Genomic DNA, 27,786 nt, shown 5'->3' on the forward strand with positions numbered 1-27,786 from the left:
CAGTAATTTATCAATGTTTTAGCCCAGTCCTTAATGGCGCTTACTATATAATGGGAAGAGGCAGACAGTGAAAATAAAAAAAGGGATGAAGGTATACTAGAAGGTAATAAGTGTCCTGGAGAAAAATAAAGCAGGGAAAGCATATAGGGAGTGTGGGGGAAGGGATGCTGCCGTTTGAATAGTGGGTCAAGTAAGAGCTCAATGCAAAGGCAATGCCTGAAAAATACTTGAAAAGGGTAAGAAAGAAGCCCAGGAGGATATGAAGAAAGAGCATTCCAGGCACAGGGAACGGCAGAAGCAAGGTTCTGTGGGGAAATTGTGCCTGGACTATTTGGAGAGGGTGGACCGTGAGCAAAGTTGAATAAACAAATTAAGTAGGAGGCTTGAGGTCAGAGAGGTAACAGGACCACATCAAACATAGGGCCAAGTGGGCCAAGGTCAAGACGTTGGTTTTCACTCTGAGATGAGACACCCGGACACCTGATGAAGGATTTCGACAGGGGATGCCATCTTCTATTAACCTTTAAAAATGTTTTCTTGGACTGCTAAGTGGCTAGTCTGCAAGGAGGGGTGGAGAGAGGCAGGCAAGGTTGGAAACAGGGAGACCGGTTAGGAAGCCGTTATGATAAACCTGGAGATGGGGTGGTGGTGGTGGTGAAGGTTCTGAGAAGCAGTGGGATTTTGCAGAAAAGCCAAGAGGATTGAATGAGATTAGGGAGGAGAGAGGCATTAAAGAGTGCAAAGCCTGAGATGACTCTTAGGCACCCAAATGGAGATGTCAAGTGGGCATTAAGTCCAGTGTTCAAGGAAGAGATTGTACTTGGAAAAATAAATTTGAGAGTCAATAGTGTATAGAGAATTTGCAGACAGAAGATGGATGAAATCACCAGGGAAGTGAATATATCTTTGGTGAATATTCTTATTCATGAATACTTAGCATTTCACCAGGACAGGTTTCTAGGAGTGAAATTATTGGGTCAAAAGGCATATACAGGGCTCTGGATACATATTGCCAAATTACTTTTTAGGGTGACAACAATTTATATTACCAGACATCACAGGATATTATACTTTAGCTTCTTTTAATTCGACATGTATATGGAATCTTACTTTTTTAATTTTATTTCTCTGATAATCAGTGAAGTAAAAGCTTTGTATAATGTATTTGTTGCTCATTTTTATTTTTTCTGTGCATTGGCTGTTAACTTCTGGCTTAGAGTAAGTTTTCTGTTGGGGTGCTTTTTAAAAAAATGTAATTTATATAATTTATTGCTTTACTATTTTAATTATTTATGATACTTAAAAAAAAAAAAAAGTACAGGATTCCCTGACCAGTTTGGCTCAGTGGATAGAGCGTCGGCCTACGGACTGAAAGGTCCCATGTTCGATTCCAGTCAAGGGCATGTACCTTGGTTGCAGGCACATTCCCAGTAGGAGGTGTGCAAGAGGCAGCTGATTGATGTCTCTCTCTCACTGACGTTTCTAACTCTCTATCCCTCTCCCTTCCTCTCTGTAAAAAAAATAAAAAATAAATCAATAAAATATATTTTAAAAATGTACAGGATTAGGAAGTATAAGCCAAGAAGAGGGATCAAGTTGATGGCATAGTGGTCTTTCCAATAACGGGTGAATTGTTATGTCCCAGGACATTTTATATGGTTGGGCAGATCATGGCAGCTGTGATACTGGGATTTATACTAAGAACTGTGTATGTGGTCTCTGTCCCTGTTCCTGGAATGGAACTCCTAAAACACTTGGAATTTCCTAGATGCTGAGTATGGGCAAGGTGTCTTTCCTCTGTTAGTGGAGACTTTTGGACCACACCTAAGGATGGGGCTGTTTATCAGGAGAACAGGCCATGCAATTAGAGGGTTGAAAATTTCGGTCCCACCACTGACCTCCAACCCGCAAGGAGGAAAGAGGGGCTGGATAACAAGCTAATCCCAATATCCAACCCAAGAGCCATTCCTTTCTTTGTTAACACAGTTCCTGGTTCTGACCAAGTTATTATTTAGCTTTGGACAACTTTTGATAGCATTAATTCCCAGTAGATTTCATGGAAGGAGTAAAAAAGACTGCCACCGAACTTGACAGTTGTTTGACAAACTATAAACTAAATAAACAGTGTCCAGTAAGCTAGTGAATATCTAGGGTGAAGTGTTACAGAGAGTTCAGGTAAGCTTAGTATATGCCTTTCCCTGAGGAAGAACATTTTACTAGTTTCCTGTAGGGATCACATTGCTGTGCTTTGTTAATTTGAGCTGAATTCTCCCACTTATTTATTTGGACTGGCTGACTTTACTGTTATATTTGCTCTTCAACTGGTCTAGTTTTTATTTACTTATTTTATTTTATTTTATTATTATTTTAAAAATATATTTTATTGATTTTGTACAGAGAGGAAGGGAGAGAGATAGAGAGTTAGAAACATTGATGAGAGAGAGTCATCGATCAGCTGCCTCTTGCACACCCCCTACTGGGGATGTGCCCACAACCAAGGTACATGCCCTTGACCGGAATCGAACCCGGGACCCTTTAGTCCCCAAGCCGATGCTCTATCCATTGAGCCAAACCAGTTTCGGCTATTTACTTATTTTAGATTGACAGAAATATATGGTATAGTAGAAAAACTTGTAGAAAAGGAGAAGGAAATAGATAAAAATCATTCATTATTCCACCCTACAGACATAACAAAACACATAAATTTTCCATAGTAATGTGATAATTATACAAAAATACTCCTTATGTGCTGTAGCAAAAAGTTTTAATTTTTTTTTTTTTTTTTTTTGCTGTAGCATAAATGAACAGAACCTTAAGGAATTTCTCATTTTATAATTCTTTTTCTTTTGAGCTCAGGGGATTTTTTTTTTTCCTCCATAAAAAAAATACTAGTTTTAATTTAAACCAATCATTATACATGATCTAAGTTTACAAAAATAGGCTCTCCCCCCCCCCTTTTTTTTTGATGGGGGCTGGAAATCTATTCAACTGGCAAATTACATTATTGTGGGTAAAATTATAATCATGTTTGACATAAGAAAAAATAATTCTTTGAAGCATGACTCATTTTAAAATGGAAAGAGCCAAGGGCAGAAGGAATTCAAGATCTGAGAACCTTTTTAAATAATTAAGGCAAAGTTTTACTGCAGCCAGAAGGAGAGCGTAACCCGCTGCTTCTCTTGCATGTTTTTATGATTTGGCTTCATCTCTGGACCAGACTGTACAATCTCTGGTATGAGGCTCTGTCTCTTGAATCCCCAGTGACCTGCAGAGTGCTCTGTAGATGTTAATACAGACGGGCCTCTGACTCCTCAAGTCATGTGGATCAGAATAAATCTTAATTTCATTTGCGTGCTTTGTAAGTGATTTCGGAAGGACTCTCACATTTTTTTTTTTCTAATTTGAGCTTCGTGGCAATACTGTGAAGTAGAAACACTACGCCATTATTACTGAGGGTTCGAAGGTCTACATAATTTGCCCAACCAATGTCTTGAAAACATACTCACGACACAATTTTAAGTTAAAAAAATTAGAGCAAAGCACAGTATGATTTCCGCAACCAACCATATTGTCAAAATATCATAGAAAATCACAACCATATCCCAAAATATCATGGAAAAGACCCCAAATGTTACCAGTGATGTTTCTGGATTGCAGAATAATGGGTGATTTTTATTTTCTCCTTATAATCATCTGCATTCTTCACCCTCAACACCCACCCACACATGGGCGAGCACACAACCTTTCCATAAATGCTATTTGTTTTAAAATGGAAGTATAAGATTTTTACATTTAGAGAATTAAAAACAGAAGTAATAGGACTCCAGTTTTCCTTCTCTTGATAGAAACCTGAAGGCTGCTCATCCTTCAGGCTGCTCTGCGTGCCAATGCTGAAGAGCAACATGATGGAAAATAACACAGCGTGCATCTGCCAAGGCAGATTTGTGGCTGACATTTCTCCTGAAAAATGTCTCTATGAAAATAAGTAGCTGTTGGTAGTGTCTCCCGATTTAGTCATGTTGAGAAGTGAATGAGTAGGCTCCAGAACTGGCTTTCAGCTTTGTCACGAAGCTTGTCACTTTGAATGGATATACTTTAGATGTGACTGAGCATGTGACAGAGGGGAATATATCACTGGGCACATGCCATCTTCCTAAAACATATTCCCATGATGTTGTCCGGCATATTGAAGCGCTCAACACATGTAAGCTATTATACATTATTATTAGTTAGCACATATTTTAATTAAACTTCTAAGTGTTATGGGGCAGGGACTATACACTATTGATTACAGATATAATTTATACATATATATATATATATATATATATATATATATATTTAAAGTATATATTTTATTGAATTTTACAAAGAGGAAGGGAGAGAGAGAGAGAGTTAGAAGCATTGATGAGAGAGAAACATCGATCAGCTGCCTCCTTCATACCCCCTACTGGGGATGTGCCCCAAACCAAGGTACATGTCCTTGACTGGAATTAAACCTGGTACCCTTTAGTCCACAGGCCAACACTCTATTCACTGAGCCAAAACGGCCATGGCTATATGTATTTTTTCTTCTTCTTGATTTCAAAGAGGAAAGGAGAGGGAGAAAGAGATAGAAACATCAATGATGAGAGAGAATCATTGATTGGCTGCCTCCTGCACGCCCTCTACTGGGAATTGAGCCTGCAACCAGGGCATGTGCCCTTGACCAGAATCAAACCTGGACTCTTCAGTCCCTGAGCCAATGCTCTACCCATTGAGCAAACCAGCTAGGGCAAGATATCATTTCTTTAACCACCCAGGCCATCTGGGTAATTTATTTAAATTATCTCTAATCATTAATTAATCTTGCATGTCAGTTAACTCCATCCCCATTTTATAAATCAGGATACTCCAGCTGAGAAGTTGAAAAATTTGCCAGGATTCAAACCTTGGTCTTTGTGACTTCAAAGCCAGGTGTTGCCCACCATACCATACTATGTTTTGCTTAATGTCATATTTATGGTTGAATCCTTTGCAGCATTTCCCCAGCACGGGTTTCCTGAGAATATTTTAGAAATTGAGCAGGGTTTTTGAATGACACAGGCATGAACAAAATTATGAAACTGGCAGCCCTACCTGGTATTCCTGTGTCTACCGAGAATGCCCTTGGGAGGGAGAAAGAGGGGAATCCACAAAGGGAATGAAAGCAACATTGCAAGAAGAAAAGTAGAGAGAGAGAGATCAGCACCTATAGTCTTGAACATAGCTTCTGAAGGGCATTTATAGGTGGTGACAGGTTTGGCAACACTTCTTTGAGACTGTTGAGCTGCGTTCACTTTTCTCAGTTCATCATTCTGTAGGCGCTGCAGCAGTCACCTTCCTGAGACTTAAGAAGTGCCACTGGAATATAGAGATTTCTCTCTTGTCAGAAATCCAATATAATGAAAGAACCAGGAAGAGAAAGCAACAGAACACATGTGGTTGCTATAGCACCAGTACTTTGCCCAGTGCAGGGACAGTATCATCAAAATAATAATACCAACAACAGCCAGGTCTAATCAGTGCTTTCTTTATATCTCTGTACATATAATGAGATTCCATTATCAGATGTCATAACTGAGGCCCAGAGAGTTCAGTAGTAAGAGGTCAAGAGCTGGTTAATGGCCTGGAACCATGATCAGTTTGCCTCTGACCACGGAGCTTTTTAAATAACTGACCCTGTTTTTCTCCTGTGATTAATGGTCCATTTGTCTATCATGTTCCTTTCTTTTTTTCCCCCTTCTATATTTCTTCTCTTTATGATTGCAAATCCAGGATGTTATTAGATTGGTTGAAATATATGTTTTAGTCACTAAATATTTATTGAGCACCTACTATGCACCAGGCAGAGTGCTAAGAGTTTTGGATATAGTGGTAAAGCAATCAGTCAACATACTTCCCCTCCTTGAGCTTTTATTTCAGCAAGATAGCACATTCTTTCTGAAATCTGCATTATTTGAAAACTTGTAATTTACCTTATTAGACTGTGGAACAAAGAAAATAAAAATCTTAAGTGAAATATAGGACTTTAATTTTGAACCGAGTCACTTAACACTTAAAAGGAAAGAAAAGCATGTGTTTTGCAATGTAAAGACTTGAATTCTTAAGAGGTGTTGCCTCGGATTAATTGCAGAGAAGATGTGACAAAAGGTTTTCAAGCTGAAAAGGTGTTTCTGTTCCCGCCTTTCCCATAAATATTAAGCATATATAGTTAATGATGGTCACCATATAATTAATAACCCATTAATAGATGTACTCATTTAGTAAATATATATTGTTGTATTTAAAGGCTATGCTGGACATTGATGGCAGATACTGGAAATATAATACCGAAGACAACAGTGAAATCTCTATACATAAAAGGCTAATATGCAAAGTATCCTCTTGGGGGTTTGACAGGGAGACTGGTTCAATCACTTGCTATGACATGCGCTGATCACTAGGGGGCAGCATGGAAGGAAAGAAGGCCCCGATTGGCCCTGATTGCTGGCTAGGCCTAGGGACCCTACCAGTGTATGAATTTCCTGCACTGGGCTCTAGTTATAAATAAGAAAGCAGACAGTGGAATTATAAAGATAGTAGAATTGCGATAGAAAGATGTTGGAATCATAAGAAGTAGAATTATAAAATAGTGTAATAACTTCCATGATAGGGATCAAAAAGAGGTGTTAGGGGAGCTCACAGCAGTGGCATCTGCCCCTGCCAGGTGGTTTCCCACAGGAAGCCATCTCAAGTATAACTGCCCACACAGGTCAAGGAGAGCAGTAGAGTGGATCAGGATTGCAGAGGAGGGAGAAGCCCCTTACTTCGTGGTCAGCAAACTCTGGCTCTCGAGCCACATGTGGCTCTTCCACAAAATACCACAGCCTGGGTGAGTCTATTTTGAAGAAATGGCGTTAGAAGAAGTTTAAGTTAAAAAAAAATTGGCTCTTAAAAGAAATTTCAATGGTTGTACTGTTGATATTTGGCTCTGTTGACTAATGAGTTTGTAGACTGCTACCCTGAAGAGAATGCAGGGATAGACAATAATTTGAGCCAACTGAAATCTCCTGTGCTTCTTCTCTTCTCTCCCAATTTAAAGCAGAACTATCATTTCACAGAGTATGGAGAAGAGCAGTGCCATTACAGAATTGCCTACTCATGCAATTTTAGGAAATTAATGAATTGATGTTGTTAATACCACATTTCAGTGTTTTAGGAATTCAGATCGCATTGAAATGAATAGGCAATCAGAAGTAAGCTGTAGTTATACAACATTGCTGACAAAGCCAAGAGAATTTTAGTTGAAAATTACTGCTTGAATTCAAATTGTGTAAGGAATGGTATCTTTCCGAACTTCTGTCAGAATTAAGTCTTCATGAACATATGAACACTAAAGCCTCAGTAGAAAAACTAAAAATAAACATTATCAAGTATATGTCAAGTGGTGGTGATGTCTGTATTCAGATTTTTTAAATAAAAATTTCTGGGTAGAAGAAAAATCTTAACTTACTGCACAATAATCGACATTTTCAGGTTATATTTTCAAGTAAAAACAATTTTCTTTACAAAAAAAAAAAAAATCCATTGTTTCTCTTTCCCCCCCCTTAATCCTGAACTTGACAGCAATTGTAGAAATTGCTTGAAACAACACTGGTATTTTCTGAGAAATCTTTCACGGTGCTGACACCTTCAAATAGCCTGCGAATTGGAATGGGTCGAGGCCGGACCACAGGAAAAAGCCTGCATTTTTGAAAGACTGAGTTTAAAACACCACCAAAAAGCTACCTACCCAACCCAGATAGAAAAGATCTAAATACGTTTGTGGAACCTAAACATATCAGAACTAATTCATTAACTCCAACTCATTAATCTGTGCATTAACTCACCAATTACTTCTAAGCACCCCTACGTAGCCAGTACTGTTCTGGCTGCACAGTCCCTGCTGAGTTAGTTACTCCTAAAGACAACATCCAAGGTCATGCTACAGCTAGAACAGGCGAGGCTTCTGTTTTACAAAGGTCCTTTTAACCTCAGGGTTGTTTTGTTACTTTATCTAGGAGACCGGAAAGCCAGAAATCAATGTCTTCATATTTGAGTACCCCATGTTAGTTAGAAATATCAAAACAATTGCCTAAAAAGAAACTGATGAATGAGTATATTTTAAACGTTATTTTATGAATCCCTATTTTAGCCAAATGAATCCCTAAATTAGGGAGGGGAGCTCAGCAAGAAACTAGAATGATTACTACAACATCTATTTTATTTCCCTCTTCCTTCCCTGCCTGGGCAGCCCCTGAATTAGTCTTTTCCATCCACCTATTCCCATTTCCAATCCCGAACTTGGTAATGGCTATGATTCCTCATTCAGCCATTTCAAATACCTGATTACTTGTTGGGAAAGATGGGATGTTTTGAATTTGCCCAGTTGCACGAGAATTACCACGGAGAAGGCTGGTGTGACTTATTACATCGCGTAACCATCTTTCCATCCTTCTGTAATAGCACAATAGAGGCACTGTGGACCCTTATCCATCTCCTCCCCTCCCCTCTCTACACGGGCTCCTCCAGGGCTGTGTCTACATATCCATCTACGTCCCACCTGCGAGGCCACGGAAAACTAAGTGGAGGCACCGTCCTTGTTGGAGGCACCATCCTTGTTCCAGACGCTGGCTGGGTGAGAGGCAGATGATAAATGAGGCAGCCAGTCCCCGCAGACAAGACCACGGCAAGTGTTGCGTCTGAAGGGCAGGGCAGGGCAGACGGGAGAAGGAAGAGGAACGCCAGAGTGAGGCGTGGACTGTGGGACACAGAGACAGGCTGTGCCACTTAGGATTGATTTGAGAAAGGGCACCAAGCTCCTGTCCTTACCTGAAGTGAGATAATTTAAGTGCCTCAACCTGGCCCATAAGAGGCACAAATAATTTTAATATTACTGACCTTACTATAAGGTTGGGTGATTAGAGATGTCAAGTTTGTAAAGCAGCTGGCATAGCACTTGATGTAGTATGTAAGTTCCTGATTCCTCAGTCATCAATATCAGGCAGTTCACAAGAAGGCATTATCAATCCCTTTTTGACTGTTTCTGTTTTTTGTTTTTGGTGTGGGGGCTTAACTGTTTGCTTGGGTATAAGTCTGGCTCAATCCCTTATTGTTACCTGAGTGGACTCGGTGAGACAGAAACGATTTCAAGCCTTAGCTCTCTCATTCTCTGGCTCTGGCACTTATGGTATGCTCTTTGAACCTCTCTAAGCCTCTTTCTTCCATTAAACTTTAAGGACAGTTGTGGGAATTAGATATAAAGTGAATAAAGGTCCTGGAATACTGACTTGAAAGTGCTTACTGAAAAGTAGTTTCTTAAAAAAATCCTCATCCAAAGATATGTTCACTGATTTTTAGAGAGAGGGGAAGGGAGGAAGGGAAGGGAGAAACATTGATGTGACAGAAAACAGATCGGTTGCCTCCCTCATGCTCCCCGACCGACCTGGGCCAGGGATCGAACCCATGACTTTTCAGTGTACAGGACGACCAACCGAGCCACGCTGGCCAGGGCAAAAGTAGTTGTTGTTATTAAGCAGAAATACTTTCTATGTTAACTACTTTTGATAGAATTACTAGCAGGTGTATATTCCCATATATTATTTTTAGACAGAGAACATTAAATGTTCTTTTTTTTTTGAACCTTGTAGCTATTATTGCAGGTTGATTTGCTCCATATTTATTCTGACTCCCTTTTCCTTTGCTTTCCTCTACGTGAGAGGCCGGGAAGCGAAAAAATTCATTTCCCGGTCTCTCTTGAAGGCAGGGGAAAACCTGTGACCCAGTTTTGTCTGATGAGACCCAAGTGTGAGCCCAGGAGGGCGGGAGGGCAGTTAATGGAGAGGCTCTTGTTTTCCTAAGGAAGGGTAACGGATGTGGCTGCCCAGCTCTACCCCTTCATCCTATTCAGAGTGTAGATTTGGGCAGCAATAGCCATTTTATTGCTCTGAGGAAACACACTGAAAAGACTAGCGTTGGAACTGGAGGACAGAGGGTGTGTGAATCCTTAACGACACCATGAAGTCACTGTGCCAGCCCTGGGCCAGCCATCTTGGTGCTCATTTTACACAGGTCAAATGTGTGTAAGCCCAAGCTGTTCCCCTGCTCTGCCTGTCATCAAACACATGACTCTTTTATTTTTGATAAGTGATTCCTGTGTAGTGCTTTAATGGAGCTATGTCCCCATACCTAGAAGACATCAGGAAAATAAATGATTCTAGATACATCTATCATTTTTTTTACTTGATCCATTAATTTATTCACTTGATAATTATTTTGAAACAATTACTTGTGGCAAGAATAACTGGAGACCCCCCCAGTTAACCCTTTGCTTAGATTTCAATGTCACCTCACAGTGCTTTAGCGAAACACAGTTTTTAATCTGTTATGTTACCTTCCTCCCCTTTTCCCTTTCAACTCTGCCATGATGCTGTCCAGATGGAAAATCGGAATGGTCAAACTGCTGAAACTTACATTACACGTCACATGGTGACTTATGAGTGCTGCTTTCCTCAGACACTGTTTCAGCGACCCCATATGTGTTGTCGATTCTGATGGTGGCAGAGCTGCCCCATGGTGTGTCACACCATCACTGTGCCAGCTCAGGCCCTTAGCACATCCTTCCTAGATGCACTGTCACCTTCTTATTCCCTGCAGTGCCTGCCCCAGTCCCTTGTATCTGGGAAAGTGTTATTGTTTGGCATCTGGTAGCCCTTGGTCAATGGAACCAAAGGACGCAATGGGGAAAGGGAACTGTAGGCTCAAAGGACAGGGCTTTGCCTGTAGCAGAGCTGCGGTCATGGATTTGCATTTGATTTGTAGGACTGGGCAAGGGGAGAATACTAAACAAACATGAAAGGCCCAATAATTGGCCACTAATGGTAAAATTTCCTTCTTGTAATAATGAGTTCAGATGAATCCATTTTAGGGATTATCTTAATTACTTTAGATCTGTTATTTAAATCACTTTTTAAAAACCTATCAATGTAATGCAACCATGGAATTAGTGTTCTAATTTATTTTTTCCCAAGAAACAGAAACGAAGAGACTACAGAAGGGACTAGAGGTGCTTATGGAACCGTAACTGCGTGGAGAAAGCAGCAATGCGCTTTCTGTTCATGACCCCGCGTGCACACGTGCCATGTTTTAATGAAGGGCCAGCAGAGCAATCACAGCGCTGCTGCTGGGGGCTGGGCCGAGGCTTCACAGCACTTGTGGGATCTTGGCCAGGTCCTCTCTCCTGTGCTTCAGGTCTCTACAGAGTGGGCATGATGACGGGGGCTGCCTCCTGGAGAGCAGGTGAGGATTCCAGAGCCACACCTGACAGGAAGCACTTTGAATAGTACCAAGCAAATAGTACCACTTGGAAATGGTTAGCTATTGTCTTTTAAGACACCATCTATCCATAGTGTTTTCTTGTATTTTTCTGACTGCCAAGTCTCACATGCCTGTCTTTTTTTTGTTTTGTTTTGTTTCTAATATATTTTATTGATATTTTTTACAGAGAGGAGGAAGGGAGAGAGATAGAGAGCTAGAAACGTCGATGAGAGAGAAACATGGACCAGCTGCCTCTTGCACACCCCCTACCGGGGATGTGCCCGCAACCAATGTACATGCCCTTGCCCAGAATCGAACCTGGGACCTTTCAGTCCACAGACCGACGCTCTACCGCTGAGCCAAACCAGTTTCAGCATGCCTGTCTTTTTTCTTTTGTTTCTGTCTTCTTTTTTTAAAAAAATCACTTAATTTATCTTTCTTTAAAGATATTGACCAATTCCAATAAGTTAGAGAAGAGTTAACTAAGTTTGGTCTTGATCACACAAAAAATTTACTCCAAGAACTTTACCAAAAACATTATTTTCTTACTAACATATTAACGTTAACTAAGACCTAACTTTGGAAGTGTAAAATATTTGTTGACATCACTGTCAAAATTGACATCACTGTTTGATCACAGTATCTCCTGGAGAAGTGGCCACCCAACAATGTGTGTGTGTGAGTCTGTATGTATGTGGTATGTACATGTGTGTGTGTGTGTGTGAGTGTATGTAATGTGTATGTGCTTGTGTGTGTGTGTGCATGTGTATACAATTTCCTGTCAGAAACTAGTGTTGAAACAAGAATTTATAAGGAAGCTGTTAGTATGACATGACATTTAGCTACCAATTATCATCTAATCTGCTTTATTTCTTTTAAAAAATTACAAACAAAGACAAGCTGTTGTGAAATCCAGTCCCAAAGAAATAGTACAGGCCTTAATTAAAGTATTCTTAGGTAGACCTGTCAAAACAGTTCTTGGAATCAGAATTGCCTTAATGTGAATCTTCCTAATGGATTCACTTGAATATTATCTGGGTTTTATACACATCATCTAATTTATGGTTATAATATGAGGACCCTACTTTGTACTTAAGATGATTAAGAAGTTGTTTATTGGGCTTTTGGGGATATGCGTAGTAATAAAACCAACAAAAATGAATTTTACATCTCTTTGGGGAAGAACTCATCATCGTTCTCTATGTTCCTCCTCATTTTTCCTGTGAGCACCTGTATGAAGCATCACATTTAGAGTAATCGTGGGAGAGCTCTTACCATCAGGCCCTGACAATAGGGTGGCCATGTGACCAGTCAGTTCCCACTTCGGAAGGAGACACATTGGCTGAGGCTGTTGCTTTGCTCTCTGCCTGCGAAGTGTGAACAGGACCGACACTGAGCAAGCTTTTGGTGTGGGGAAGTTGTGATTCAGATACTTGCTTGTTACTGAGACAGAGACAGAACGCCAGAATGAGCTATAAATACAGTATCTGCTTATTCTCTCTGCTGCTTTGAGGCCACTTTGGATCCAGCATAACTTGCCCCAGAACTGTGGGTCTTTCTTTGCTGTATGCAGGTTACCACTTTGTGAGAAAATGGCTTTATCTTTTCAGTGATTTTTTTTTTTCCTATACAAAAGATCAGGGAATGAGCCCTAACCGGTTTGGCTCAGTGGATAGTCGGCCTGGGGACTCAAGGGTCCCAGGTTCGATTCCAGTCAAGGGCATGTACCTTGGTTGTGAGCATATCCTGTGGGGGGTGTGCAGGAGGCAGCTGGTTGATGTTTCTATCTCATTGATGTTTCTAACTTTCTCTCCCTCTCCCTTTCCTCTCTGTAAAAAAAAATAAAATAAAATATATATTTTTAAAAAAAGATCAGGGAATGAAACTGATATTCTAATATTTTAGTTTTTAGAGCCCCCAATAATAACAGTTTATGAAAGTAATCAGATCCACTTTTCCATTTAGCTCTGGATATGTTTAAACCAGGGTTACAAAAATCTGTGTTAATAGGTGGATGAGTACCATTGACTAATCCACAGAGGTGTCCCCCTCCTAAAATAAGCAGCAGTGCTTCTTCTAGGGCAGTGCCACCTTGCCAGCTTAGCACATAGTAGGGTTTTGAAAATGCTTGCTGCCCAGACATTGTGATTTTTTTATAACTTGCTCATATTCAAGTCAAAAATGGGTATTTCTTATGTTACTTCTGGGCTCTTTACATTGAGGGTCTATCACTCTCAGGTTTCATGCCAAAAGGCACTGTCTACTTAGTAAACAGTGAACATATTTGGGCTACTGACAGTGCAGAGAGGCATACATCCAGGCTCCCAATACACCATCGTCACAGAATGCATCACAGCTTTCCTATTTATTAGCCTCTAAACCCTCCTCCTTGACCAGTCTCTGTCTTAGTTACTAAATCCACCACGTAGGAAATAGTGGGGGCTTTTGGTTACATGGCATTGGATATTTAAACAGGATGAAAGTACGGTTGGTACTTAGAGGAAATACAGCTTCCCTGTCACATAGTACACATTCATCACCTGTTAACTACCGAGAAGCAATGACAGAATTTCCCTCCTGGTAATTTTAGGAGAATGGATTTGTTTGGGTAAACTGATCAAGTGTTTTCATTGCTTTTCTCATGTTGAGGTGAGTTTTTGAATCTGCTCAGGGTTTATGCTGCTCAGGTTTCTTTTTCATCACTCTGTGCAGGGGTGCAGGTGGAGATGGGGGTGATTAACCAATGGCTGTGCATTGGACGCTTAGGGATAAGTGTTCTTGTGTTTTAAATGTTAGTTAAACTTAATGTTAATTAACAGCTCTCCATAACTTCTGTCTGACATTAACTTTTACTATTCTTGTTTATTTTCCCTTTGGCTAAGAGTGTCTGGTGGGATGGGAATCACATAGTTTGGGTGGCAAATTTGAAATACATAATGGAAGTATTCCCAAATTTAGAGAAAGTGCTATGGGGCAGAGTAAGCAAATGGAGTGTCAATGGGTTGCCTGGAGTTCAGGCACCATGCCTGGTGAGTCAGTACTTGTGTGGTTTGGAGAAGGATGGCTCTCTGTGCCAGGGGTTCCCCGGCACTGATGCCAGTTTGTGATGACGTGGTTCCCTAACCCACAGCAATAGGAGAAAAATAAGGCAAATCTCGGGAGTTTTTCTTAGAGCCAAACTGGTTCAATTAGAAATTCTTTTTGGAGTTATGTCATTCCTCATGGTTTTGGGTGCTAAAAATATCCCTTTAAACAATGGCAACCCTAGATTTTTTTTCTAACACCCTCACTTAGTAAAATAATAATGATAAAAAAATCCAACTTGGGAAGTGCAAATGAGAACAATAATGAGTTACCACTGCATGCCTGTTAGAGTGGCCAAAATCCAGAACAGTGACAACCCCAAAGGCTGCTGAGGATGTGGAGCAACAGGGACTCTCACTGCTGCTGGGAATGCAAAATGGTGCCGCCACCTGGGAAGACAGGTTGGTGGATTTTTACAAAATGAAACATGCATCTATCATACCACCCAGCAATCATGGTCCTTGCTCTTTGTCCAAGTGTGGTGAAAAACTGATGTCCACACACAACCTTGCACATGGAGGTTTACAGTAGCGGTAGTCCTAACTGCTAGACCTTGTAAACAATCGAGATGTCCTTCAGGTGGTGAATGAATAAATACACTGTGGTACATCCAGACAAAGAAATATTATTCAGCACGAAAAAAAGAATTGTGCTACCAAGCAATGAAATGACATGGAGGAAACTTAGGGGTCTATTGCTGAGTGAAAGAAGCCAATCTGAAAAGACAACATACTCTAAGAGTCCACTGAATGATATTGTGGAAAAGATAAAACTATGGAGACAGTGGAAAGACCAGTGGTTGCCAGGGGTCAGGGTGCGAGTATCGGGGGAGGTGAAGAGGCAGGAACAGGTGGTGTGCAGAGCAAATACTCGGTATGATATCATAATGATGGATACTTGTTACTATACACTCCTCCAAATCCATACCGAGTGTAACACCACGAGTGATCCTGATTGCTAAGGCAAACTTTGGTTTTTGAGTGATTCTGATGTGTTAATGTAGGTTCATCCATTGTAACAAATGCACCCGTGCGGTGGGAATGTTTTTATTGGGGAGACTATGCATATGTGGGGCCAGGGAGCACATGGAATCTCTGTGCCTTCCTCTCAGTTTTGCTGTGAATCTAAAACTGCTCTAAAAACGGAAATCTTTAAGAAAAAAAGCAAACTTCCTCTTAGCCTCATTAAAAATTGTGTGTGTTTTTTTTCTGCTCTGTTGAGCATTAGGGAATCACTGGTCTATGTGGCGTTGCTATATGCCAGGAAGGTTTATAATTAGTCCCTCATCCATTTCCCCCATAAAATTGGTGTTGGTGAACAGAAATTATCCTGGTTTTAACATTTTCAGCCTGTGCTTTCCTGGCTGAAGATAGCCAGTCAGTTAGCCTGGTATTAATTAGCAGCCTCTTCGTACATCCTCTGACTACAGCTTCTTTCTCACGTCAAGCTTTGCTTCTCTTTCTTCCTTCTACAAGAAGTCCAGAAGGAAAATGGCCATTTGCTCACTTCACTGCTTATCACCCATATTGTGTAGTATTTATTCACGGCACACTATTTCCCTGGAAAGTTGCACATTTTTATGACTGAATAGAAGACCCAATGGCACAATGCATTTCAGAAAATGAGAATATAAACATTACATCTGATCCTATTATTTTTAAGGCATTAAAAAAATCCTATTCTTAAAAACAAACAAAACAACCAAATGTAGTTGTTTTTTTTTAATAAAGAGTTTATCAAACTTACAAAGATTTGACCTGTCTTAATTATTGCTATTTCTTAAAAAAAAAAAAATGGGGGGAGGGTAGGGTTTCTGATAGGGGGAACCTATAATCTGATAGATAGAGCACCTTAGTTAAATCTTAGAACACATATACTTATGTGAATAGGGGTTTAGCTTTTTCTTAAGTTTCCTTTCAAGGCCTGTGCAAAGCAATTAGGGAGGTGACTCAGCTGTGAATCCAGCAGGCAGAACTGATCATCAGAGTGACCCCCCAGGAGTCAAAACATCACCTCATCACCATCATCTCACCACCATCCCCTCATCACCATCACCTTATCACCATCACCTCACCACCATCCCCTCATCACCACCATCTCACCATCATCTCCTCACCATCATCTCATCACTACCATCTCATCACCATCACCTCATTACCATCATCTCATCACCATCATCTTTTCGCCTAATGAGTAAAGATAATGACTAAGGACCTCCAGGGCTGGTCTCACCCTAGCTCCTTCCCCTTTAAAACCCTGTCCCCTGTACCTTGCTGTAAGTCAGGATTTGAATGTGTGTAATCTCCCTATCTTCTTGGTTGGCTGCCTTCTCAATAAACGCCTTAGATGATTCAACCCTGCCTTCATTATTGGACACAGCGACAAGCAGCCAAAGCTCAACGGGGGATTTTCCGGAAACGGTTCCAACAGTGAAGACGATTCAAACAAAGACGAGTTTTTTATAGTTTATATAAAAATAAAGACAAAAATCATCACTACACTACATATTATTGAGGCTTTAAAAATCTAGAAAGGGGAATTATTGTTCAAGAATTATACAGTTTCATCAAGTCCAAGTGCTCCAAAGTGTCATAAGACACAGCTATCCAGTAAGACTGCACAAGCAGCTCTGCTAATCCCAGGAATATTCAAACTTCGAAGAGAAACTTCTGACAAATGTTGGGAACTCTCAGCATCCTAATGAGAAGCAGAATGCTGTAAAAGACATGATGAGCAGTGGCATCCAACCTTATGGTAAGTTAAAAAAAACAACGTATAAGCTTGTGTGAAAAGATTCTGTGAAGTCCCTAATATACGAACGTTGTGATTGCATATCATTTCATTCATACCTGCACAGATGGCTGTGCACAGAAGGATTTGATAAAAGGGTAAAAATAAAGAGACCCCATGTGGGGAGCCATCTCAATAAGATACAGTATTCAGGCAATAGCCCATTTTCCCTGGCTATTTTGATTACGTTTCTTCTTCAGACACTGGGTTTGTTCTTTAGTCAAATCTGCCAACAGATACAGGCAATGGTGAAGTAAAAAAAAAAAAAAAAAAAAAAAAAAAAAAAAAATGAATTGTCCTTTGTAACAATTCAGCTACATTTTTCAGACACAGCTACTATATAGTTAAAGGAAACACTGACACAATTTTGTAACTGATTAAATAGACACCTTTAAGAAAAAAAATGAATTTGGCATGATGTTTTTAAAACCTAAATTCTTCATTTCAGATTCCTTCAGTAATCTATCTATTGAAGAAAAGGTAACATAATCCCCTCAAAGAGCACAAAATTGTTAGTGGTAAGTGCAGGTTCCAAAAGACAAGCAATGGAGGGGGGAGAAAGAGAGAAGAAATAAAAAAATAAAATAAAATAATAGCTATCATTTGAATTGCCCTCGTAATGTTCCAGGCACTATTCTGAGAATTTGACATCCACCTACTCCTCACAAATTACACTGAGGGAGGATCAATGATTATATTCATTTTACAGGTCAGTCAGTCATAGAAAAGATCAGTGACCCGCAGAAGGTCACACAGGTGGCAGATGGGGCAGCTGAATTCTGAGCCAGGCCATGGGACTGCATTGCCATCATCTGCCATATCACCTGGGTCCTCTCGTTTCACCTGTGCTACAACATTGCACAGCAGGTAACATCATCTCCAATTTATAAAGGAAGACCAAGTCCTAGAGTAGGGGTGTCGAACTCAATCAGAGAAGGGGCCAAAATCTAAAATCCAGCCTAAATCGCGGGCCGAATGGTTTACCGAACAGTCATAAACTGACAATGTCATAAACTGACAGCGGAGTGCAGTGATGACAGCGCGGTGCGGGCCACATTGCAAGGCCTGGCGGGCTGGATTTGGCCCGCGGGCCTTGTGTTTGACACATGTGTCCTAGAGCATCAGGAATGTATTAAATGGCAGAGGGGCTGAAATTCCAAGTGAGAAGTTTCGGACTCCACGCCCCAGAGAAGAGGAGCACCAAAATGAACTTTCTCCATGGGACGGAGGATGGATTGTACTCCATGTGATCCTTAAGACCCTTCAACCAAGACAATGAAGAGTACCTGCAGGGAGGAGAGGGCCTGTTCTAGTCATTATGGGGAATACCATAATGACACAGTGTATGACATAGGAGGCTCTCTCTACTCCTGGGGCGGGGAATGTCTGGCCCTCGGGCCACATAAGGCAGGTGAAACATCCGGTCTGGCCCTGCCAAGGCATTAGAGGAGAGTTAACTAAAGGTTTGACCAAATACAGCAGGATAATTTTTAAGTTGATCATTTTGTATGGTACTCAGATCATGTTATAAATATCCAAATGGCCCTTGGCAGAGAAAAGGTTCTCCACCCTTGTTCTAGTCCTGAGCCAGCCATCACATTCAATGACTCATGTTTAACATCACTTTCCCAGCAGACTGTAAGCTCTGCTCATTTTGTGTGAGCATACTCTGTACCAGACAAGGTCCATTCTAGGTGCTTGGGATATGCCAGTGAATAAAAGAAAGATCCTTACCTTGTGCTTATTCAACTTTGCACCCTTAACACCCAGCAGAATGTCTGGCACTCATTGGTTCTCAATAAATACTGAGTGAATAAATGAATAACTTAGGAGGGACAGGCAGAAGCAAAAGGAAAGAAAAACTACTGCTATCTTAACCCAAGATTTTAATTAACATCTTAATATGCTTGTGATGAATAAAGATAACCATTTTTATGTTATTTAACTCATCTGTAAAAGTAGAAATGCTACCATATTTAATTCCAAAGGTGAACCATGACCCTCTGAAGGAGGACATGTGGTTCAGGAGGCAGCCTTTTGTCAAACTGATTTTCAAATTACATTCTCCGGAGCTCAGCCTGTGTTTAATACTCACCACATTTCTAAAGGCAACTTCCCAAGGCAGGTATTCTGGCAGTAAATAAAAGCGTTTATCTTCTGGCTCATTTGGTTTGAGCAATGAGGTTACAGGCTGTCATCCACATTGGTATCAACTCCCTCAATTAGAGGCGACGGCATTTCACCTCCATGCAAAATATTAGTAAATTAACAATCCCCACTCTGCATTCATTGGGGAAATCTGCTCGGCTTGCGATGCCGAACGTGACAAGCAGGGAGTCATCAGAGACGCTGCAGTAATACCTTCAAGCCTTGCAAACATCAGTTAAAACTCCGGCTCTGCACCTAGCCTTTGGGGTGTGCTCTGTAGGGTCAATTTCTTCTTTGCATGCAGAACTCAGCATTGGTAATTTGCAAGAGAAATAAGCAGTAACCCCAGCAACAAATAGCTACAGAAACATCCGCCCTGGTTTTCTGAAATCTTTCCTTTAACTTAAGGTCTCTTTGAGACCATACAATGAACTCTGGCACTGTAAACAATTTTCAGATAGGATTTACAATTCTCTGACATAACTTCGACTTAAAGAGCAAGTCCTAATAAATATTTCTTTGCAGTGCTAAGAAGACTGCAAAGAGATTCTTATTCAAATGTCGTGGGTTATCTCTTTCAGATTTAAGAGCACTTCAGTCTAATGAAGAGATTTTGAACCCAGTAATTGTTAGGTCATAGGAGTTCTGTGGATGGGCATCAGTAGATTTATTTAAAATGTGTGGGAAACATTGTACATGTATTGTGTTGGACTGGGCACGGTCACTTTAATCAGATTCTCTACGGGGGCTGCACCCCATCAGACAAGGAGGGACCTAAGGGCTAAGGGAAGGGTTTGCTGAGGTTGGCCACCAGCCAGCTGCTAATGGTGTTGCCCCAATTTTAATGTCTTCTTCCCTAAAATGCTTTCTTCAGATCCTATGATCCTCATCTCCTCTACTGTTTTAATACTTGAATCCATGAGGTTATGGGGACCAGAAATTTAGCTGAATCTCCCAATATTCTAGTAATTATATTAATTAATGATTCAGCCTCATTCTTCATTGGCATTCTGAGTATCATTAGCCATAAAACAAACTAAACATTCATGAAAATATTAATATTTGCATTGTATCAATGGAGCAGAAAGATCAACACCTTCTGTTTTTTGACAGTAGCATTTCCTCATGACAAGTTAAACCCTTAGGAAATGTTTTCATGTCCTCAGAATCTCATTTCTTTACGTGGGACATTATGATGAAGCCTAAATTACAATTTAAGTTTATATGTAGGACACTATGTCCGCTATGTGTTTTTAAGTCTATCAGTTTTGTCAGGCTTCCAACGACAGAAGAGCTGAGAAGCTGGGTGAGTATTGCTTAAAGTAATTCAAACAGTTATTTCAAAATCCTTTTTGATTTGGGGGCTATGGGATTCTAACCAAGGTTAAAAGTTATCATTTTTTATAAAGTCAATTAAACAAAAGTGTGCATATTTTTACCATTATGATCTAATAAAGGCAAATCAGGTAAAAATGACCCATTTTTAAAATTAAACCTGACCCTCCCTCCCTCCCCCAAAAAAGCCACTTTTCAAGTGTAAAGTAGATTTCTACATGAGAATAGGGGCTACCGAGAGATAGGAAGATCGTTTTGTCCCGGACACGTAGAACCGAGGCTCACTTACCGTCACGATGAGCCCCTTCTCCTGGAAGTACTTCACCAGCGGGGCGGCGTTCTGCTTGAAGTTCATCAGCCTCCGTTGCGTGGCTTTCAGGTTGTCGTCAGGCCGCCCCTGTTGCTCAGCGCGCTTCAGCAGTCTCTCCTTGAGCCTCTGATTGGTGCAAGCCAGGAATACCACCAAGTCGGGAGTGCAGATCTGTGGAGAGCATTAAACCAGTAGACAGGCAATCAACATACCAACACATGCAAGTGCAGACAACGGCCTCCATCTCTTTGATTCTCTTGCTGCCGTCATATTTTCGGCCCTCCGTGTTTTTTTTTTTTTTTTTTTTTTTTTTTTTTTTTGCCAGCGCATCACTCTACACAAGATCCGGAGGAGCCATTGCCGTTACAATCCATGTAAGTGGGCAGACCCACATAGCCATATGCTGTGACCCTACTTATTTCAGGAAAACACTTTTTGTTCATGCTCAACTATGTATCCTGGTTGAATTAAGAACAATATAGGCCAAACTTTGCTAAAGGTGTATGTGACCTGGTTTTAGAGACAACTGGGGCCACAGACGTGGACAGTTAACAAGTATTGCTGCTATTATTACAATTTGCTGCCCTTTTAACAGTATCTACTGTTAAAAGGGCAGCAAATTGTAATAATAGCAGCAATACAATAATCTGCAAAGTAAATATTACCTCCATTTTACAGATGAGTAAACTGAGGCTCTAAGAAATCCAGCACTTGCCTGAGGTCACATGGTCAGTAAGGTCCAAGTTGATATTTGAACCTAAATCTCTCTAGTGTAAGCGCTGTGTCCCTTCCACTATGACAATGCACTCAATGGCTCAAAGACCTTTGTGGATTTCTGAAAATACTGAGGAATGACATGGAAAGAACCTATGAAATAGTGTTTATTCAACTCAATTGGAACTAATACTGCATTTAAAAGGTCATTAAAGTGAACATAGTTTCTTAATGAAGAAGGCAGTTGTGTATAGTGATTTGAATAATGATCTCCAAAACTTTTTATTGCATTCTTACATTAGTAAACTATTTGATCATCCATCCCAATAAACGTATACTTATTAATTTATAAAGTATGCCTGCATGTATGATATGCATATATTACCATACTAATATAGGATGCCTGTTGTATAGTATACTAGTAGTCGTCACTCAGCGTACATGATGGATTGACTTCAGGATGCTCCCTTGGATGCCAAAGTCAGAGGATGCTCAAATCCCTTATGTAAGATGGCATATTATTTGCACATAGTCTACCCACATCCTCCTGTATACTTTATAATCCTCTCTAGATTTCTTAGAATACCTAATACAATGTAAATGCTATGTAAACAGTTGTTATGCTGCATTGTTTAGGGAATAATGACAAGAAAAGAAGTCTACTACCATGGCAACAACAGACCTACTACATAGTGCATGTCAACAACCATGTAACATTTTTTTTCAATTAGATTTATTTTATTTTTTCCATCACCATTTATCCTCTCTATGTCTTCTTCCACCTCCATACTACCCACTCCCAGCAATCACTACACTGTTGTCATGTCCATGAGCTCTGTACTTTTCTTCTGTTTTGTTCAACCCCTCTGTTCCCCCCATCTCGCCACTCCCCTCCTTTCCTCTCTCCCCCATGGCTGTCTGCCTGCTCTTTATCTGAGTCTATCCTATTTTGCTTGGTCGTTCAGTTTGTTCATTAAATTCCATTCAAATATTTTTGATCTGTGGTGAGTTCGATTTGCAGATGCAGAACCTGCAGATACAGAGGGATGACTGTATACACAAAAATACAATTTAAAAAGGATGAGTTACAATAATCGTAATTGTTATATTTTCTGCCCATGGTGGCTTGCTTTGTGCACTATGGATACCACTGGTTAGGAAACAGACTCTGGAGGCTGGAACATGGATTCTACTTTTTGCCCAGCTGAGCAATGGGTATATGACTTACCTTTGCTAAGCCTCTGAGTCCTCCTCTATCAATAGAGATACACAAACCTCCCTCTCTGAGGATTAAATAAGATATTGTATGTAAAACAAAGAGCGCAAACTTGATCCAGGTGCTCAAAAAATTTTAGCCATGTCTATTATTGGTTTTCAAAATTCTATGTTGTCCTGGTTCGCCTTTAATATTTTTGTTTTTATTATTTTTTTTTTCTTCGCTTACATTTTTTTCTTCTTCTCAAACCCACAAGTGGGGCGTTCCCAGCGGCTTAGATGATTTTTTCCCTTTTCAGATTCTAATTTTCTTCGTATTCTCTTTACACTTTGCAACAATCTGCAAGGTAAATATTACCTCCATTTTACAGATGAGTAAAGGCACTGGCCTTTTCACTCTTCTGGTTTCAACCACTACCCTGTTAGTGGATTTTAAATCTACTTTTTGGCAATGACTTTCAATAGTCCTAATATTGTCAAATAGTCTATATGATGGCTCTACCTGAGTCTTAATGTTACCTGTCACTCAACAAGGCCAAAATCAATTTCAGCACATTTTTACTTAAATGAAATTCCCATCTTGTTTGTTTGTATATTTATTTATTTTTATGGTAGCAAGACTACTCTCCTAAATCTCTCAGCTAGAAGCCTTAGTACATTTCTAACCCTTGTCAAAACGTCCATCCCTCTGGCATATTACCATTGCATGTGGAATCTGCCTTTGAAATGCCATTCAGTCGCCTCTTCCCCCAATTCTTACTGCCACTGTGTAAGCTCAGGCACACACCAGCATAAGCATGAATTTGAGAATCAGGTGGTCATGAATTTGAACCTAGAGTCTGCCTTGGGCAAATAAGTTGTTTGTCCTTGGGCAAATGATTCAGTTTCTCAGAACTTCAGTTTTCTCAACTGTAAATAAAATAAGGGAAATCCCTCACTCTCAGTAGCTTAGTATTTTCCAGTTTTTTTAAAAAAATTTCTAAATAGCTTTTGAGAAATCTTAACAATTGAGAAAATTGCTTTGTAGTTTTTGTGTGATATAATAAAACCTTTGGAAATAGTCAGTATAAAATAATGACACCCTTTAAAATTTTCTTTAAATAAATGTACAAGGAAGATAATTTTTGACAATTAAAATGACATATTGTGCTTGGTGTGGTCATAATGTCTATTAAAATATGGAAAAAACCTGAACTACCAGGTTGGTATTGAATGCAGATAAAGCCCTGCATTTTGAAAATCCTGCAGTTTGCATTTAAACAAATTAAATGGTTCACCTTAATATATTTATTATTTTGTTTCAGATTGCAATGTAAATGCTTCTCTCTAACTAACCCAGTGAGGTCAGAGATAGGCTTACATATGTAATCCTCACTATAGTTTGCCTTTTGCTATTTTGAAATACTAAAGACAACTTGAAATTTAAGATTTTGTTTATATTCTGAATAGAATTGCATTTTTTTTAATTTTTAAATTAGGCTTTTTAAAAAGGCAGTTTTAGGTTTATCAAAAACTTGAGTGAATATCTAAGGTTTTTGATCAATAATTGCAATTTCAGGTCTGATAAAGATGCCTTTGAAGTGAATCTGCAAAGTTATTTAATTTAATAATTGTGATTAATTTGCTGTTTTTCTTTAGTGTACATTAAACAACATATAGCTTTGAATAAAAATTAAAATGCAGACCAGACCAGACCACACTGAAAAGTAGGGGTAACCAGCTGATGGCTCAACAGAGTGACTGTAGTCACAAGCACGGCATCTGTGCATCTGTTTCCTAATGACCACCATATATGTCCACTCACCGGAGCCTCGAGTTTTTTGACAGTGAGTTATTTAAAAGAAAAAAGTATTGATAAAGTTGTTTGCTTGCCCGCCAAAATGTAAAATAGAAGCAGGTACCATTCTATTTCGAAAGATGTGAAGTCCATGTAAAGTCTTTATGAAATTCACTTGTATGAAATGTTGAGAAGTTTCAACAGAGTGAATCCTTCTTAGCCTATGTTTTCAAAAATATACCTGCTGATTAAATGATTGAAAGGATAAGTAAATGATAAAAAAAACCAAACACCCTAAGATACACCTTTTGTCTACAAGGAAGTAAACTTCCCAATTACTGATATTGTTCCTCCCACTGAATCAACTAAGTCAAATTTTTTTTTTCTGTCATTATATAGTCAGGTCAATCTTCCTCTATCTATTTTTTTCAAGTCCCTACCTGAGTGATTACTCTGTTAAAAAGAACCTGTGATTGCCTTTGTTAGTCAAAGGAAATATTCATCATGTCAGACTATCAACTGAACTGATTTAATACTCCCATTCTTAACTGTCAGTACTTTTGACTGCCCTATTCTTTATGAAGACATGTTATAAGGCTTAGACTATATAATTCAGGCCACACTGTCAGAATGCAGGAAGCAAAGTACAAGAGAGAGAGAGAGAGAGAGAGAGAGAGAGAGAGAGAGAGAGAGAGAGAGAGAGAGATAATAGTTGGAACAAAATCTGGAATCACAGAAACTAAGAGATGGAAAAATACTTGGAGGTTATCTAACTCAAATGAATACCAAACCTGTAATCTTCTCCACAGTCCCTTGACAAGTGATTTTTATTTTATTATTATTTTTTTAATAAATCTTTATTGTTCAGATTATTACAAATGTTCCTCATTTTTCCCCCCTCCATTGCTCCCCTCCACCGGGTTCCCACCCTACCCTCCGCCCTTTCCCCACCCCCCATTGTCCTCATCCATAGGTGCACAGTTTTTGTTCAGGCTCTTCCCACACCCCCCACTCCTCTTTTCCCTGAGAATAGTCAGTCCACTCCCCTTCCATACCTCTGATTCTATTATATTCACCAGTTAATATTGTTCATCAGGTTTTTTAATTCCCTTGGCTTTTAGTTTCACTTATTGATAGTTAAGTATTTGTTGATCATAATTTTTATCTATATCTCCTTCCTCTTCTTAAAGAACCCCTTTCAGCAATTCATATAATTCTGGTTTGGCAGTGATGAACTCCTTTAGCTTTTTTTTATTTGTGAAGCTCTTTATCTGGCCTTCGATTCTGAGTGATAGCTTTGCTGGGTAGAGTATTTTTGGCTGTAGGTTCTTGCTTTTCATCACCTTGAATATTTCTTGCCATTCCCGTCTGGCCTGCATGGTTTCTGTTGAGAAATCAGCTGACAATCATATGGGTGCTCCTTTATAGGTAACTACCTGCTTTGCTCTTGCTGCTTTTAATATTCTCTCTTTGTCTTTTGCTCTTGGGATTTTAATTATGATGTGTCTTGGTGTGTCCTCTTTGGATTCCTTTTGTTTGGGGTTCTGTGCACTTCCTGGACTTGTAAGTCTATTTCTTTCCTCGGGTGGAGAAAGTTTTCTGTCACTATTTCTTCCAGTATTCTTTCGATATCTTGCTCTCTCTCTTCATCTGGGACCCCATAATTCTGATGTTGGTTCGTTTGAAATTGTCCCAGAGGTTTCTTACACTATCTTCAACTTTCTGGACTCTATTATCTTCTTGCTTTTGTGGAGGAGTGTCCTCTGGCTCTTTATGTTCCAAATCTTTGACTTGATTCTTGCGATCCTCCATTCTGTTTTTAGGACTCTGTATAATATTTTTTATTTCAGACAATGTATTCTTTATTTCTAGTTGATCCCTTTTCATATCCTCATAGGTCTCATTTATTTTATTGGCCTTTTCTAGGAAATTCTTGAAAAACCTTATAAGCGTGGTTTTGAACTCTATATCTAGTTGCTTTTGTCCTCCATTTCTTTTGTCTGTGATCTGTTTCCTTGTCTCGGCATTTTCACAGCTTCCCTGAGTTGGTAGGGTGGCTTTGTGTGCTAAGGTGTCCTATATGGTTCAGTGAGTCAGCCTCCAAGTTACCTGAGGTGGACAGTCTTGGTGTAGCCCTTTGTGGGCTGTGTGTGCAGTCTTATTTTTAAGCCTTGCTTCTTGTTGGTATCACTGGGAAGCATTGATCTCCAAGCCAATTGGGCTACGAGGATCAGAAGTGTCTCAGCTAGGAGGGTTTCTGTATTTCACTTGAATGGGCGACAAGTGATTTTTAAGTTTGAATTTTTAAACTTGAATGTTCTTTGAGTATTTCTTGTGATGGGTATTTGCTTCTTATAAGGCAGCTCCTTTCATTACTGGATGACTCTAATAATTGGGAATTTCTTTCTAATATTGGGCTAAAATTTGCTTGCTTATTCTGCCTAAAGGTAAAATTTAAAATAAATTATTTCTTCCACCCATCAAACATTTATGGGACATACTAGTATACTATTACCACAGAGGACAGACTAGATCATAAAAAGAAAAAAGTGGCAGAAAACTGAACTTCATTATCATTTAACATGGAGATAATTTACGGGCAGAGTTCTCATCAGACTACGGGGTTGGGGAACAAAAACTGGAATGTGAGGCTCACCAAAGAGAAAGAGCTCTAGAAACAACTACCGCACCCTTATGCTTTTAGTTGGAATCATAAAGGGCTACACCACTCGAGTATATGTGAACCAGCCTTCACAAGACTAAATCTCATTTAGAATCATCCCAAATCCACCAAAGAATTTTCCAAAATCACAAATGATATCAAGTTCCAGATTTCAGGAAGTAAGATGAAAATCAAGAAGAACAAAGAGAAAACCCAGATCTAACTGCTGAAAGTCTATATAGACAACAATAAAAGAATCTTTAAGCAGCCAGAAAAGAAAAAAAAAAGAAACAAAAGATTATATTTAGCCTTCAGGATTAACAATAACAACAACAACAACAACAACAACAACAACAACAAAAGGTTACCTTCAGAGGAGCAACAATAAGACTTACA

General features: G+C 39.6%; 1 protein-coding gene across 3 annotated transcripts in view; it reads right to left on the bottom strand.

Annotated features, from left to right (window-relative positions):
* Positions 1-27,786, bottom strand: part of AK5 (adenylate kinase 5) — a 195,627-nt gene that overhangs the window by 121,050 nt on the left and 46,791 nt on the right. For all 3 annotated transcript variants that reach the window (XM_084872176.1, XM_084872175.1, XM_084872174.1), the window contains exon 6: positions 21,002-21,193. In XM_084872176.1, coding sequence (XP_084728302.1) covers positions 21,002-21,193 — 192 coding nt within the window. The remainder of the gene's footprint in view (positions 1-21,001; positions 21,194-27,786) is intronic.

This window comes from Pipistrellus hanaki (assembly GCF_964339955.1).
Source record: "Pipistrellus hanaki genome assembly, chromosome: 2".
Lineage (NCBI taxonomy): Eukaryota > Metazoa > Chordata > Mammalia > Chiroptera > Vespertilionidae > Pipistrellus > Pipistrellus hanaki.